This window comes from Anguilla anguilla, chromosome 6 (genome assembly GCF_013347855.1).
Source record: "Anguilla anguilla isolate fAngAng1 chromosome 6, fAngAng1.pri, whole genome shotgun sequence".
Taxonomy (NCBI): domain Eukaryota; kingdom Metazoa; phylum Chordata; class Actinopteri; order Anguilliformes; family Anguillidae; genus Anguilla; species Anguilla anguilla.
Window position 1 is genome coordinate 14,886,581 of NC_049206.1, and position 16,356 is coordinate 14,902,936.

General features: G+C 36.7%; 2 gene segments (V, D, J or C); both read left to right on the top strand.

The window, feature by feature from the left end:
• The first annotated feature begins 342 nt into the window (after positions 1-342).
• On the top strand, positions 343-1,126 carry LOC118230851. The segment is given in 2 exon segments: positions 343-422; positions 577-1,126. Coding segments are annotated over 2 exon segments (399 nt in total).
• A 6,484-nt stretch (positions 1,127-7,610) lies between these two features.
• On the top strand, positions 7,611-9,830 carry LOC118230850. The segment is given in 3 exon segments: positions 7,611-7,719; positions 8,027-8,399; positions 9,692-9,830. Coding segments are annotated over 3 exon segments (501 nt in total).
• The last annotated feature ends 6,526 nt before the right edge of the window (positions 9,831-16,356 follow it).

Here is a 16,356-nt window from a genome sequence, read left to right on the forward strand (position 1 = left end):
AAGTCAGAAATAAATTGTATTCATAAGTGATGTGGGGCTGCGATATGTTTTCATATTCAACTGCCTTGCAAAAATAGATGGATTTATTGAATTGAGCAGCTGGCCAAATTTTGACAAAGTAAGATACTTCAGTGTGATATTGCAGTTTTCTATTAAAGTAAAAATATTGCAGTTAATTCATAGTATTTTATTTTTTATGTCAAGAAATCAGGACAACTTATTTTCATCTAGCAGTTTGATTCTCAGCTGTGTGTTTATTCAGTCCAGGGGAGGGGCTAAACAGTCAGCGATTGGGAGAAGGCTATGCAGAGTTCTCAGAGAGGAGGACTTATTCTGTTCTAGCTGTGCTTAAAGTGAGTGTTTATTTCTAACAGCTGTCATGATGTTTCACTGTTTATTGCTTCTATTTTCAGCAATGGTGGGTAAGTAGCTGACTGCGTTTATCTCATTTTTGGTGCTCTTATTTCATTCAGATGTAAGGTATTAAGGTTTGAAAGCCCCCATATTCAAACTAAAATCCCTTCAATCCCACATATCATTTTAAAGACATGAAAAACATATATTTTTTGTCCCCAGGTGACAGCCTTGGACAGGATACAATCATTTCCACATCTAAAGAAGAGCATGTTTTGGCTGGCAGCCATGTTACTCTGTCCTGCAACTACTCAGCTGCTAGTGTCAACAGTCTACAGTGGTATCGCCAGCACCCTGGATCCAAACCAGAATTCCTCATCCTGATCCTCTTCTTTGGAAGTGAAGAGGAAAAGACAAACAAGCAGTTCACCGTAAAACATGATAAAAATAACAAGTTTGTGCATCTGGAGATCTCCTCTGCTGAAGTGGCCGACTCTGCTCTGTACTACTGTGCCCTGCAGCCCACAATGACAGGAAACCCATTTATGCCATACAAAAACCTGATAGCTACCACCTGATACAAAATGGCAAATATCCATTTCCTGTAAATTGGTATATACTACCACTAATAATCATATTTTGACAAAACTTGAAACATTAATTATAACATAAAAAATGGTCAAAAAGATCGCTGGAAAAACAACGCTGGACAAACACCACTGCACTTGGTCTCAGTGTGCTGTAATGTCTACAGACTTCCACAAGATGTCGCCATTTCCCTGCATAGCATTTTCTCTCAAATTATCAGGTTTTTGTCATGCCGAAGAACTAACCTTCAACTACTCAAGCGATGTAAAAAAAAAAAAATTCCTGAAAAGAGTCAAATATGACTGACGACCTTAAAACGTACTGAAAGAGGTCTTAAATGAAACCCTAGTTATGAGAAGACTAACTGCTAATATTGATGCACAAGAAATGCTGCAAGAGTGCATTATGAATATTAGCATTCACTACCAACAGAGGCTGCAGGTGTGAAGCCCCAGGGGGCAGGTGATACAGGAGCTACAAGAACAAAACCTCTTCAGCACTGTGCTGCTATACCTCACAGAGAGAGACCACATAAAGGGACTTTATCACACTCGGGCAAGGAACACAAATGCTTCCCTTATTCTGTGGACTTATAGGCCAGTTCTGATCAATGATTCGCAACGAGACTGGATGCAACTTGCAAAATTCCAAGACGTCTGATTGTAAACGTTCTAAAACTGCACTTGGTGATTTGACAAGGTGGGTCTTTTGAGACCCCAGGGCAGGCAACGGCTTCAGACCATAGACCGTATAAAAGGTTCAGAAGTTCTGCAACTAATCAGTTCACACTGCTGAAATTTTCTCTGCAGCATTTTAAAACTGTTTCGTCTCATTGCGAATCATTGATCTGAACTGGCCTTAAGGTTACCGTTATTTACATTGCCATCAATATATTTATATAATTTATAATGATCGACATAAAGCGGTCTTTATACAGAGCATTAACCCCGGAATATAGGTGGAGCAGAGCCGGGTCTGATTTCTGTGTAAGTATGTCAAGCCGGAGAAAACTAAAGAAACAAATATGGCAGTATGGATTAGCGTTGTTATTATTTTATTACGCTTCCTTATATGTTCCTTCAGCCTTGATGCGCTTTTTTTGATGAAATCTGCTTTGTTTTCTGTTTTATTCTTCTTGTTCTGATTGCTAATTTAACACCCAGCTCTGCTTTATTTTCGAACAGTTTAGCTAGCAAAACCAGAAACACCAGGGGTAACATTTTGCAAGGCAGTTGTTATGTCACACAACAATCATTCATGAGAAAGACAATGTTTATTGTGCTCGAGATACATAATTGCACAATTTAGCAAATAAGGCTGTTTGGCATTACAGTGCTTTGGTCATTTAGTGCAGGTTCACAGGTTTGAAACCCACTGACTGGTCTATAGATTTTAAAATATTTTTCATGTATATCTTAATATATTACATATAATTAAAATAATATATTTTGAATGATCCAGTCAAAATCACCCTTTTCACATGTGGTGCCTCCCCGTAAAACAAAAGAAAATAGCCTTTCTGTAAACCATAGAGGGTGTTTTGTGTTCAGAGGAGGGGCAAAATACTTACTGAGAGGGGGAGCTTCCTGTTAAAACAATGCAGAGGGAGTCAGAGAGGAGGACTTGCTGTTCTCTGCTTAAAGTCAGCGTTTCTTTCTAACAACTGGCATGATGTTGCACTGTTTATTACTTCTGTTTTCAGCAATGGTGGGTAAGTGACCACTTTTCTTATCTGTGGTGCTGTTTCATCCAATCAAAATTATTGTTTGAAAGCCCTGATTTCAGCCAGATATGCTGCTTTTTATAATTTTTTTTTAAAGAATTGACTAAAATATGTTGTTTTCTGTTCTTATGAAGTAGACATAAACAATGAAAATTTTGTTTTGTGAATGAACAAAATTTAAATTGTTTATGTTTTATTTTGTCATTGATTGTCACCTAGTGAGTGTTGGTTATTGCTGAACATTGTGAAGAAAAAATCATTTAAATTTAATAATGAATTAAAATTAATGAAGTTTTGCGGCTTATTAATCTTGTATACATACAAATGATTATGTGCCGTGTCTAAATGATGCCCATTTTCTGTGTTTACAAACAAAAGTACACATTTTGTTTTGTTCTGCAGGTGACAGTTTTCAGGATGAAATAACACCAGAAGCTAAAGAAGTGCATGTTTTGGAGGGAAACAATGTCAAACTCTCATGCACTTACAGAGCTGCTGCAACCTATCTGCACTGGTATCGCCAATACCCCCGATCCAAACCTGAATTCCTCATCCTGGTCCTGGGAACCACCAATAAAACAGAAATAAAAGGACAGTTTACTGTTACAAATGATAAAGACAACAAACATGTGCATCTGGAGTTCTCCTCAGCCAAAGTGACAGACTCTGCTCTGTACTACTGTGCCCTGAGGCCCACACTGACAGGAAACCCATTTAGTCCATACAAAAACCTGATACTACTTAAGTACTCTTTTCAGACATCATCATTGTATGTTTAAGAATATCTTTCTTTCAGTCACCATTTCTGAGACAAGGTTGTATTGGACACCTATTTCACTTTTATTGAGTTGGTAATATTGAAAGGTTGAAGGTTGTAATATTGAAAAATTGCAAAGGTTTCATATTTTATTCAGCTTTTATTAGCCACCCACAGCATTCTGATCTGCTTTGTATCCGCCACTGTCAATGGAACTTACCTGCTGGAAAAATATTTCACTTATCCCCACAAGTATCCTGCAGTGGATCCAGTCATCCACAAGATGCCACTATTTCATGGTGCCTCAAGCTCAGGCAAGCAAAGATTCGTTGGAATCAAAATACGATGAGTTACAGAATGGTAAAAGATTTTGTTAATTGAACATTTGAAATCAAAATATATTAAAGCTACTGTATTTATGCATACGTTTGTAAAAGAAATATTGCTTTACAATGTAAAGCTAAGCATCTCATCCAAATTTGGATTGTTCAGCTATTTTACAAACACAGTCATGTTCATGCATGATCACCTCTGCCAATTTGTGAAAGTATAGACATCTGCAGTTCCCCTCCAAAACACATGGTGATGCCAGCCTGCTTCACTTCACACCCCAGTCCACAGTCAAGCTCACATAGAGTTGAGTCAAAGCAAAGCATCTCATGTATGGCTTTGGGATGCAGTCATGGTCACCCGATCGATCAACGAGTATCACTAAAGTACCCCGAACTGTATGAACCCTCCCATTCCCTGGAAGCGTGTCATCTTGTGGAGGCTGCTTTCATTTCTGCCTACAATGTGCCTGGAGTCACAGGCCACTTGCTACTATCAGTGAGAGAGATGACATTAGCTCTCTTGCTGATGAATGGATCATTCATCCACTGTTGTGTGAATACAAATGCAGTTCAATGACATTGCCTGTGCTCAAACTTGTTTGATTATTTGATTGATATGCCAATGTAAGAATTTTTAGCCAAAGGAACATCACTAGTTTAAACCAGCCCATTTAGCTCAAGCATTACGATTTTGGGCCATGATGAGCTTCATAATCTGAAAGCCAATTACAGTTGTGCCAATGCTGACTGTGGCCTGCAGTCCCACAGGGTAATACAGCATCACCCAGGGAGGGGCCTTTTATATTCTCATCAGGTCACTGTTGCCCCTCCCACACATCCTCACAGAAAACATTAACTTTTGCCCAAGTTCTCTCTCCACAAAGAACCTGAATGTTCACCTCACAAGATGCAACTTTTTTCTGGGCTGGTGTTAACTGTTGCCTTCTGTAAGTTATCTTTAGTGAGCGCATCAGAAGACATTGGCTTGGTGCAGTAAATTATCTTTCTTGTGATTACTTAAGTTTTATTTTTATTTCTGTGTATTACTTTTAGGCATTTCCTCTGGAGAAGTCAAGTTACAAACCATGGCAGAAGAAGAACAAGTCTCCATGGAATGTACCTTCAGCACAAGCAGCTTGAACTATAACACATTCTACTGGTACCGTCAGTACCCTGGGTCAGCCCTTCAGTATATTCTGCACAGGGGGGCCTGGACTGGTACATCAGGCTTTGCCCAAGGACGATTTGATGCAACTGCTGACACATCCAGTGGCAAAACAATTTTGACAATTTCAAAATTAATTCCAGAAGACACTGCATTTTATTACTGTGCACTGCTGCAACACACAGTGATATATTAATGGCAACTCTCATACAAAAACCTGCTAGGATTCCACAACTTTGAAGTTGTTTTTAATCAAAACCAACAAGATGTTGAAGCCTCAACAGGAAATGAGTCTCAAAGTGTTATCTACATATTTGGTCCCAGGGCAATACACCTGTTATTTGTTTGTACTGAATGTAATACATTTTGTGGCACACAAATAATGATGATATGATTCTTTTTTTTTCTCCAGGGTATAATATCTGGTGCATTTATTTCCCACAAAGACTGGCAGTGATCCAACCCTAGACAATAACTGTCAAGATGTGGTAAGACTATGAAATAAATTGCATTCCATCAAGTCACCAAAGAGGTAACTGAATGCTACATTCTACATGGAAGTGTAATTACTTGGGACATTATAGCAGTAAATCTTCAGTGGAACAATGAAATACACATTGGTATTGAACAATTTAGCAGGATGAGGCCCCTTTCTGGCCCCTTATATGAAGAGCTCAAACCTACTTAACTATCAGAAACCTGATGGAAACAGGGTCATGGGGTGTACCTACACGGGGTTATTAAATGGTTCATATGTTTTTGGTTAACAGGATTGTATGAAGAAAGATGGGATGAATTGCTGCTTGCAGAAGACCAGTTTGGTCAAAGTACTTCATGAATATTTCCATAAGTGCAACTGAATATAGCTGTTGTTGTTTCTTCACTGTCTGCCTGTACAAAATGCTTTTTTCATACATACCACTGTATAATAACCAGACTGCATATTTATTTATTTGTTCTATAAGTGAACTATTTCCAATCAAATAATGAACTTGATTTAAGGCAATAGATCAGTTTGTGCTGTATCTGATCATTTTACCACAAAATGGTTTTACTTCTTAAACTGTAGAAGAAAGAAGAGGAGGAGCTACGGTAAGTAGTGATCAGTGAGTGGGAGGAGTTTCCTATTAAAACTGTAGAGGGAGTCAGAGTGGCAGACTTATTCTGTTCTAGTTGTGCCTAAAGTCAGTGTTTCTTTCTAACAGTTATCATGGTATTGTACTGTTTATTTCTTCTATTTTCAACAATGGTGGGTAAGTAGCTAATGACATTTCTCTCATTTCTGTTGCTCGTATTTCGTTTAGATGTAACATTTTAAGGACAAAAAAATTAAAACTAAACATGAAGTCCCAAAAGTAAACTAAACATGAAAGTTTTATTGTATCATGAACATAAATTACTACGACTTGGCAGCTGGTTCCTTGAATTCAACATTTATTTTTAAAGTCATGAAAAACAATATTTTGTCCCCAGGTAACAGCCTTGGACAGGATACAATTACTTCCACATCTGAAGAAGAGCATGTTTTGGATGACAGCCATGTTACTCTGTCCTGCAACTACTCAGCTGGTAGTGTAAACAGTCTACAGTGGTATCGCCAGCACCCTGGATCCAAACCAGAATTCCTCATCCTCATCTTTGTAAGTTCTGTGGATAAGACAGACAAGCGGTTCACTGCTGAACATGATAAAAAGAACAGCCGTGTGCATCTGAAGCTCACTTCTGCTGAAGTGACAGACTCTGCTCTGTACTACTGTGCCCTGCAGCCCACAGTGACAGGAAACCCATTTACTCTGTACAAAAACCTGACACTGCCTGAGATAGTAACCTATCAGTTCTTTTTCTTGCAAATTATTATATGCTTCCATAAATAATCATGCCATTAAATAAAAATACATAATAATAAATCTAAACTTGAGAGGAGCAGCTGGTGAGCACACATTTATATTGTTTTCCAGAGATGACGGTTTTCAGGATGAAATAACAACAACAAACTATCTGCACTGATATCGCCAGTACTCCCAATCAAAACCTAAAGACCTCATCCTGGCCGTTGGGAACTATCAATAAGAAAGAGAAATAAGGGCAGTTTGTTGTTATAAATGATAAATGTAAATGATGTAGTACAAAGTACAAGCTTTAACCATTCTGTCTGACTCTTTAAAATGAAACATTTCCATCAATAATAATGTGTTCAGAATTAATTTCACTGAGAAGATTTCCCCCATCTGGTCTCTGTGACATTAACATTCAGATGAATGTGTTTCATTTCAGAATTTAGTTTTTGTTAGTTCCGTTTAGTTCATTGTTGATGTGGGCGAATGCACTACTCTCAAAAACTAGAATCTCCTATACAAAAAACATTCTATGGCATCCGGCCATAGAATCATTCAATGTACTTTCAATTTAAGGGCACAGAGGCAGGCATATGTATTACAGCATAATCAATAAACCCAAATAAAGTAGTGACTTCTTCCATTATATAATTTTAATTATGAAATAGATATTCAGTTTTTATTATTTTATTTAATGTATGTAATGCAGCTCACTGCTTTGACATAATTATTTTATCCAACAAATAAAAATAGCCTTTCTCTAAACCATAGAGGATGTGATTCTCAGTTTTGTGTCCAGGGGAGGGGCTAACTACTCAGTGAGTGGGAGGATTTTCATGTTAACTATGCAGAGGGAGTCAGAGTGGAGGACTTCATCTGTTCTAGCTGTTCTTAAAGTCAGTGCTTCTTTTTAACAACTATCATGATGTTACACTGTTTATTACTTCTGTTTTCAGCAATGGTGGGTAAGTGACCTATTGCATTTTTCTCCTCTGTTGTGATGGTTTTTTCCAATCAGACTTGTATTTAAAGCCCTGATTTAAACCTGATCTTGGTATTTTTTAATAGAATGTTGTAAATTAATTTCATTTCATTAAGACAACATAAACAATGAAATTATGATTTGTGACAAAACACAGCTTGTCTGGTTAATGTTGGTTATTGTTGAACTTTGTGAAGAAATACATTATAGTGTGCTCTTTCTGAATTCTGTCCATTTTTTACAGTCATCAAAAAAACATATACAAAAACATTTATTTGTTCCTTCCACAGATGACAGTTTTCAGGATGAAATAAAAGCAGCTAAAGAAGTGCATGTTCTGGAGAGAAACAGTGTTTCACTGTCATGCACTTACACAGTTTCTGTAAACTATGTGTACTGGTATCGCCAATACCCTCAATCTGAACCTGAATTCCTCATCTCTGTTGTGAGCACAGACAAGACAGAAGGACAGTTTACTGCTAAACACGATAAAAATAGCAAAACAGTGCGTCTGGAGATCTCTTCTGTTGAAGTGAAAGACTCTGCACAGTACTACTGTGCCCTGCAGCCCACAGTGACAGGAAACCCATCATCTCCGTACAAAAACCTCACACTGCCTGAGACAAGGCAGCAACACAAGTACAATTTTGAGACTTCATCATTGTATGTCAATTGCAGGTCAATTAATTTTATTTTAAGGCCCACATAACAACTTGGTCAGACCTCTGGGAAATTTTAGTGAGCTCAAGCCAAATGTAGTGCATTATTTATATGTAGCCTTCAGGCTTTAAGTGTCTGTATCTAGAACTATAAATTACTTTGTGCACGAGTGCATGCGTGTGTGAAAACATATGTGCAGAAGTTCTTGCACACCAGTAAAATATAAGGAGAATCACTGGTACAAAAACAATTTATCTATATTACATATGGTGTCATTGTCATATAATGGGTAATTCATGAGATATATTTCTCAACATTATAGATCAAAACCAGGACCTAAATATGTGAGACTTCTGAAAAAAACTGTTCTTTTCCCAGAAAAAAATGGACACCAGGACATAAGCTCAGTTTAATTTGCAGTCAAAACCTCTAAATGGCAAAACAACACAATTTTCTCACTTATGGTATTTTGACCCTTTGGAAATACATTTAGACTATGCAGTTTGTCTGTCTTCCTTGCTCTAAGTGCTTAAAATACAGGCTCACTGTGTGGTTATTTGAAGTGCATTGTGAAATATGGATCATTCATTAGATAAGGAGGTTTCTCTGTTTGAAGCCACCAACAAGACCACCACCACCAAAAAAAAATGGTTTTCTTTTTTATTCAGCTTTTATCAGCTACCTTCACCTCTCTGGAAAAAATGTCACGTCCTTGTATACTGCAGTGAACTCAGTTATCCACAAGATGTCTCTGTTTTATGGAGTACAGTTTTCCCCCAATGACTCTACTTCTTGTGCTTTCAAGGCTCCAAACTCAGGCAACCAAGAAATACAGAAAAAATCATAAATAAAATGGAGCAGCCCATAACAAATTGACTAAGCCGAGGCAAATATTTTTGCAGCCTACTCAGTCCAAATTTTCTATTGAAATTTAACATGTGGCCAAGTCTGGTCTTCAGAAGCTACAGAATGTTGTGAGTTGGGAGATATATGTTATTTGGCAAACACATCTACAGAGTTATCCACCTTTTCTCAACCAGAAATTGTATTCATAAGTGATGTGGGGCTGCTATATGTTTAAAGGATTCAACTGCCTTGCAAAAATAGATGGATTTATTGAATTGAGCAGCTGGCCAAATTTTGACAAAGTAAGATACTTCAATGTAACATTGCAGCTTTCTATTAAAGTAAAAATATTGCAGTTAATTCAGAGTATTTTATTTTTTATATCAATATATCAGGACAACTTATTTTCATTTAGCAGTCTGATTTTCAGCTGTGTTTTTTCTGTCCAGGGGAGGGGCTAAACAGTCAGCGATTGGGAGAAGGCTATGCAGAGGTTTCAGAGAGGAGGACTTATTTTGTTCAAGCTGTGCTTAAAGTGAGTGTTTATTTCTAACAGCTGTCATGATGTTTCACTGTTTATTGCTTCTATTTTCAGCAATGGTGGATAAGTACCTGACTGCATCTATCTCATTTTTAGTGCTTTTATTTCATTCAGATGTAAGGTATTAAGGTTTGAATGCCCCCATATTAAAACTAAAAACCCTTCAATCCTACATATAATTTTAAAGACATGAAACGTATATTTTTTGTCCCCAGGTGACATCCTTGGACAGGATACAATCATTTCCACATCTAAAGACGAGCATGTTTTGGATGGCAGCCACGTTACTCTGTCATGCAACTACTCATCTGTTAGTGGAAAGAGTCTACACTGGTATCGCCAGCACCCTGGATCCAAACCAGAATTCCTTGTCCTGATCCTCATCCTTGGAAGTGAAGAGGAAAAGACAAACAAGCAGTCCACTGTAAAACATGATAAAAAGAACAGCCGTGTGCATCTAGAGATCTCCTCTGTTCAAGTGACAGGCTCTGCACTGTACTACTGTGCCCTGCAGCCCACAGTAACAGGAAACCCATTTATTCTGTACAAAAACCTACCACCTGTGACAAAATAGTAAAGTTCCATTTCCTGTAAATTGTTATTTATTTCCATAAATAATCATATCTTGACGAAACTTGAAACATGAATTTTTAACATCAAAAAAGGGTTAAAAAGAACACTGGAAAAACACCACTGCACTTGGCCTCAGTGTACTGTAATGTCTCAAGGTTCCCACAAGATGTCGCCATTTCACTAAATAGAATTTTTTATCAAATTATCAGGTTTTCGTGATGCCAAAGAACTAAACTTGAACTACTCAAGCGATGTAAAAATTATTGAAAAAAGTATGAATATGTCTGACAACCTTACAAATTATAGAGTATGGGAAGAGTGGTTTTAAATGAGTTATGAGAAGACTACCTGTTAATATTGATGCACAAGAAATGCTGCATGAGTGCATTATGAATATTAACAGATGCTGCAGGTGTGAAACCCAAGGGGGCAGGTAACAAGAACAAAACCTCTTCAGCAAAACAAAACCTCTTCAGCAATGTGCTGTTATACCTCACTGAGAGAGAACACATACAGGTTAAAATATTGGTTAAAAAAATGCATTTTGGAAAATTTTGTTTTAATGATCAACTATTGATCATTAAAATCATTGATCATTGCACTGTCGCACCTTGCTAATAATATATTTATCATATTTATACTGATCCACTGTCTATACTGTTTATAAATGTCTATACTGTTTATACCACATTGTATTGTATTCATATTTATCATATTGTATTCATATTTATTCACTTATGTACATACACCTTACTGCACTTTACTGCTTCTTTTGCACTTCTGGTTAGATGCTAACTGCATTTTGTTGTCTCAGTACGTGTACTTTGTGCAATGACAATAAAGTTGAATCTAATCTGAATCTAATCTAAAAAAAAAAAAACTGAGATCAGTTAAAGACCAGTGAAAGCAAACCCTCAATCTATTTAGGTCTGGTTATTTTCTTGATTTTAGGTGAAAAATAATAATTATAACATTTCAAAAATTAAATTTATAAGCTATTATTTGGTTTCAAATAATTTTATTATTTGGTGCTTTGATCATTTAGTGCACAATTACATGTTTGAAACCCACCGACTGGTCTATAGAATTTAAAATATTTTTCAAGTATATCTTAAAATATTACATATAATTAAAATAATATATTTTGAATCATCCAGTCAAAATCACCCTTTTCACATGTGGTGCCTCCCTATAAAACAAAAGAAAATAGCCTTTCTGTAAACCATAGAGGGTGGTTTGTGTTTAGAGGAGGTGCCACATATTCAGTGAGAGGGGCAGGTTCCTGTTAAAACTATTCAGAGGGAGTCAGAGAGGAGGACTTGCTGTTCTGTGCTTGAAGTCAGCGTTTCTTTCTAACAACTGGCATGATGTTGCACTGTTTGTTACTTCTGTTTTCAGCAATGGTGGGTAAGTGACCACTTTTCTCATCTGTGGTGCTGTTTTTTCCAGTCAGAATTATTGTTTGAAAGCCCTGATTTCAGCCTGATCTACTGTTTTTTTTTATAAAAAGAGCTGAGTAATATACAGTTGTTTACTGTTCTTACGAAGAAGACAGAAACAATGAGAATTTTTATTGTTTATGTCTTAGTTTTGTCATTGAGTATCACCAGTGAGTGTTGGTTATTGCTGAACATTGTGAAGAAAAAAATCATTTGAATTCAATAATGAATTAAAATTAAGGAAGTTTTCTGGCTTATTAATCTCATATACACACAAATGATTATGTGCTGTGTCTAAATTATGCCCATTTTGTATGGTTACAAACATAACATATTAGTATACATTTTTCTTCTTCTACAGGTGACAGTTTTCAGGATGAAATAGCACCAGAAGCTAAAGAAGTGCATGTTTTGGAGGGAAACAATGTCAAACTCTCATGCACTTACAGAGCTGCTGCAAACTATCTGCACTGGTATCGCCAGTACTCCCGATCCAAACCTGAATTCCTCATCCTGGTCCTCGGAACCGTCAATAAAACAGACATAAAAGGACAGTTTACTGTTACAAATGATAAAGACAACAAGCATGTGCATCTGGAGTTCACTGCTGAAGTGATAGACTCTGCTCTGTACTACTGTGCCCTGCAGCCCACAGTGACAGGAAACCCATAAACTCTGTACATAATCCTGACAGAACCTCAAACAAAACTGCAATGCAGTACAAAAGTACTATTTTGAACCATTCTCTATGGTTCTTTGAAGGTAAACATTTCCATTAATAATGATGAATCTGATTTCAGCCTCAGAATTAATTTCACTGGCAAAATGTCCCTCATCTGGTCTCTGTGACAGAAAATATCAGATGAATTTATTTCGTTTCAGAATTTAGTTTGTGCCATAAAGAAATCTAGAAGTAAAGAGAAGTGATTCGACAGTCTATGATGCTGGAGTCATTTATTCTAATATTAATTTATTCTAAATAGCTGGATTTTAACAATTCATTTTGTATGTATGGCTTTTGAAAAACGATATGTATAGCTCCATATGAGTTGTTGTTGTCTTTCTGGGAGATGTGGATCTGTCTTTGGCCATGTTTATGTCTACTGTATCTGATGAAAAACACGTTTTCAACGTACAAAAATGCCAAGTTACTCACACATACAAGCACTGTCTATAAGTCATTCATGCAAATCTAGCCCTGTCATTAAAAGTATTGATATCAATATTGTGCCAAGTTGCATGCGACAATATTGTCTATCTTAGCTCAGACAAAATAAACAAGCTGTATTCCAAAGCAATGCTGCCCAATGTTTCATAAATTATTTTAAGCATCTTGGCCCTGTGTTCTTAAAGTCTTACCATCTGAAGACAACGCAGCCATTCAAAATTTGTGTCATATCAAAGTGTCTAAGAACGTCTATGTCATATAAACGAGTGTATATGTAATTTTGCGTGTGCATCTGATGTTTTTATTGGCTGATATACCTTAAATGTCCAATGGGGAGATATTATTTGTGGGCTGGGAGCATTTGTGATGATGTAATGAGGCAGAAAAAAGAAGAAGGGTAGAAGAAGAAGGAGGAGGAGAAAATGCAAAATCCCCTTAATTTGGAGCTTTATTGTATGAACATGTGAAGTTGTTTGTGAACTCTGTCTGTATAATGTGGTCAGAAGGTACAGAAATGAATGCTTTTAAGTGGTTGTGGTTGTTGCAATTATTTCTGTGGGGAACCCTGAAAAGTGCCAAACTCTCGATGCTGTATAGGTATAGGCGTAACTTGGCTGGATAGCATACCTGCCATCCCAATATTAGTGATTATGGAGTGAATCTACACAAATGTCCATGTGTTTGCGTGATTAATAGTGACCTTAAAATTGCTAAGTGTAACTGCAGTATTTAAGGGCAATGAGTGACACAGTTTATTCTAATAAATTCATTCACCAAAATGGTCAAAATATTTATATTTTGAATAGGCAGAACATAGTACAATTTAACATTTAATATGATATACAATCATGATACCTGCACAAATAATGACCAGATGATTATCTACCACACACACACACACACACACACACGTCCTGTGAAGCACTTTGTAACTTTGTTTTGAAATGTGCTATATAAATAAAGATTGTAATAAAGATTGTATCTACAAATGTGGTACAGGACCATTTCAATTTTCTCCCAACAATTAAAGAAAAGCTCAAGAACAACAGGACGAGAACCTATGGGAATTATGTTACAAATAACAAGGCACAATCACAAGTGAACAGTAATAAAGCAACAAAAATTTACAAAGAATGTCTCGGTGTTACCTTGGATGTGTATAACCACACAGATGTGTGCTTTCCTACAGTTCACTTTTACATGGTGTCCTGAGATATTTAAGTGCCCAGCAGCCCATATCAACAATGACACCAACAGGGCGCTCACACAACAAGCTCTTCAACTACAAACATGTAAGTGCAGTAGTACACAGGCCATTTAATATCAGCAGTATCATTTTCAAAGATGAAATTGTGAAATGATTATAGTAAGCATGTTGAGTTTGAAATAATTTGTTCATGACAGGTAGTTTTGATTGACCACTGACAGCATTCTCATGTGATGCTACTGTAATTGGCCACAATCCATCATCACTGCGTGGACCTGTTGGAAAAAGTGCCTCTATGCACTACAGGGCCTTAAATTTGCCACAAGATGTCGCCATTTCACTATGTAGTATTTTCCCTTAATTCTTCTGCTTGTGATGTCACAAAAACAAACTTGAACAAACATGTTTAATAGGAAGCACAGCAGGTTCCATACACATGATGGCTAATGTTTTTACTGGACATAGGCAGAATTCAGACACAACATTAGTTCATATTTTCAGTGATAAAACTAATGAAATGAATGTACTGCATAAGTGAACCATTTAGTATTTTAATAAAACTTATTTAAGAAACAGGTGATGAAATTCAGGGTTGTAGCGTTCTGTGATAATACACAGAACCCTTCTAGAGCATTGCGCTCCTTGATGTGACCCAAACTGTTCAGGCCTGATGTTTGCACTGTTTTCTGTTGCTTCTCTGTAACGTGTCTTTGTGACAGTTACAAACCAAAACAAATAAAATAGAATTGAACTGGATTTAATTAATGTTAACGTTACTTACAGGTCCAACACAAAACAAGCCACCTCCACGCTGCTTTTCATCCCCTTGGTAAACTTCAGCTGAGGCCACGAAGGAAAAGCAATTCTAAGGTTACAGTTACTCTAATTCTGTCCGCTTGTATTTTTGCTTTGCTGTATCTGGGCCATTACAGCGGCTAGGCAGCGATAGCAACATGCAAATTTGGCAAAACTGAGTAAAGATAAAGATAGTCAGGGTATCATAGATCTGCAATAGGACAGTTATTTTATAATATATTTCTAGTTAAAAATCCTCCATAGTATGCCTTTAAATGTGTTTATTAAATTGAACTGGCGGCTAAATTTTAATTAGGTAAGATACCTCAGTATGACATTGCAGTTAAATATTGAAGTTAATTCAGAGCAGTTTTTTTGTAAATAAATCAGGAAAACTTTTTTTATGTAGCAATATGATTCTCAGCTGCATTTTTCTGTTCAGGGGAGGGGCTAAACAGACAGCGATTGAGAGGAGTTTCCTACTAAAACAATGCAGAGTCAGAGTAGAGAAAATACCCAATTCTAACTGAGCTTAAAGTCAGTGTTAATTTCTAACAGTGATCATGATGCTACACTGTTTACTGCTGATATTAACAGTGGTGGGTAAGTGGAATTCTGTATTTCTCCATACGTACTATTCAGATGAGATGAGGATATATATATATATATATATATATATATATATATATATTCAGCAAACTGTGATATAACAGCAGCATGTATTGTTGTATGTAAGGTCACAAAATGAATATATTCCTTTTTAAGGAAAAACTTTATCTGACATGAATGTATTCTCCCTTTGAATAATTCACTTAACCTGTGAATAGGATAAATAAAATATACCAAAAAAAATTTTTTCTTTTGCAGATGAGAGTTTCCAGGAGGGCATCACATCAACAGCTAATACAGTTCATTCTTTGGAGGGCAGCAGGGTCACACTGTCATGCAACTACACTATGTCTAATGCTGGGGCCTATCTACACTGGTATCGCCAATACCCCGGCTCAAAACCTGAATTCCTCATCCTGGTCCTGGCAACTGTCAGTAAAAAAGAGAAAAAAGGACAGTTTACTGTTACAAATGATAAAGACAACAAACATGTGCATCTGGAGTTCTCCTCAGCCAAAGTGACAGACTCTGCTCTGTACTACTGTGCCCTGCAGCCCACACTGACAGGAAACCAATTTATGCCGTACAAAAACCTGACACTACTTAAGTACTCTTTTCAGACATCATCATTGTATGTTTAAGAATATCTTTCTTTCAGTCACCATTTCTGAGACAAGGTTGTATTGTACGCCCATTTCACTTTTATTGAGTTGGTAATATTGAAAGTTTGAAGGTTGTAATGTTGAAAAATTGCAATGGTTTCATATTTTATGCAGTATCCG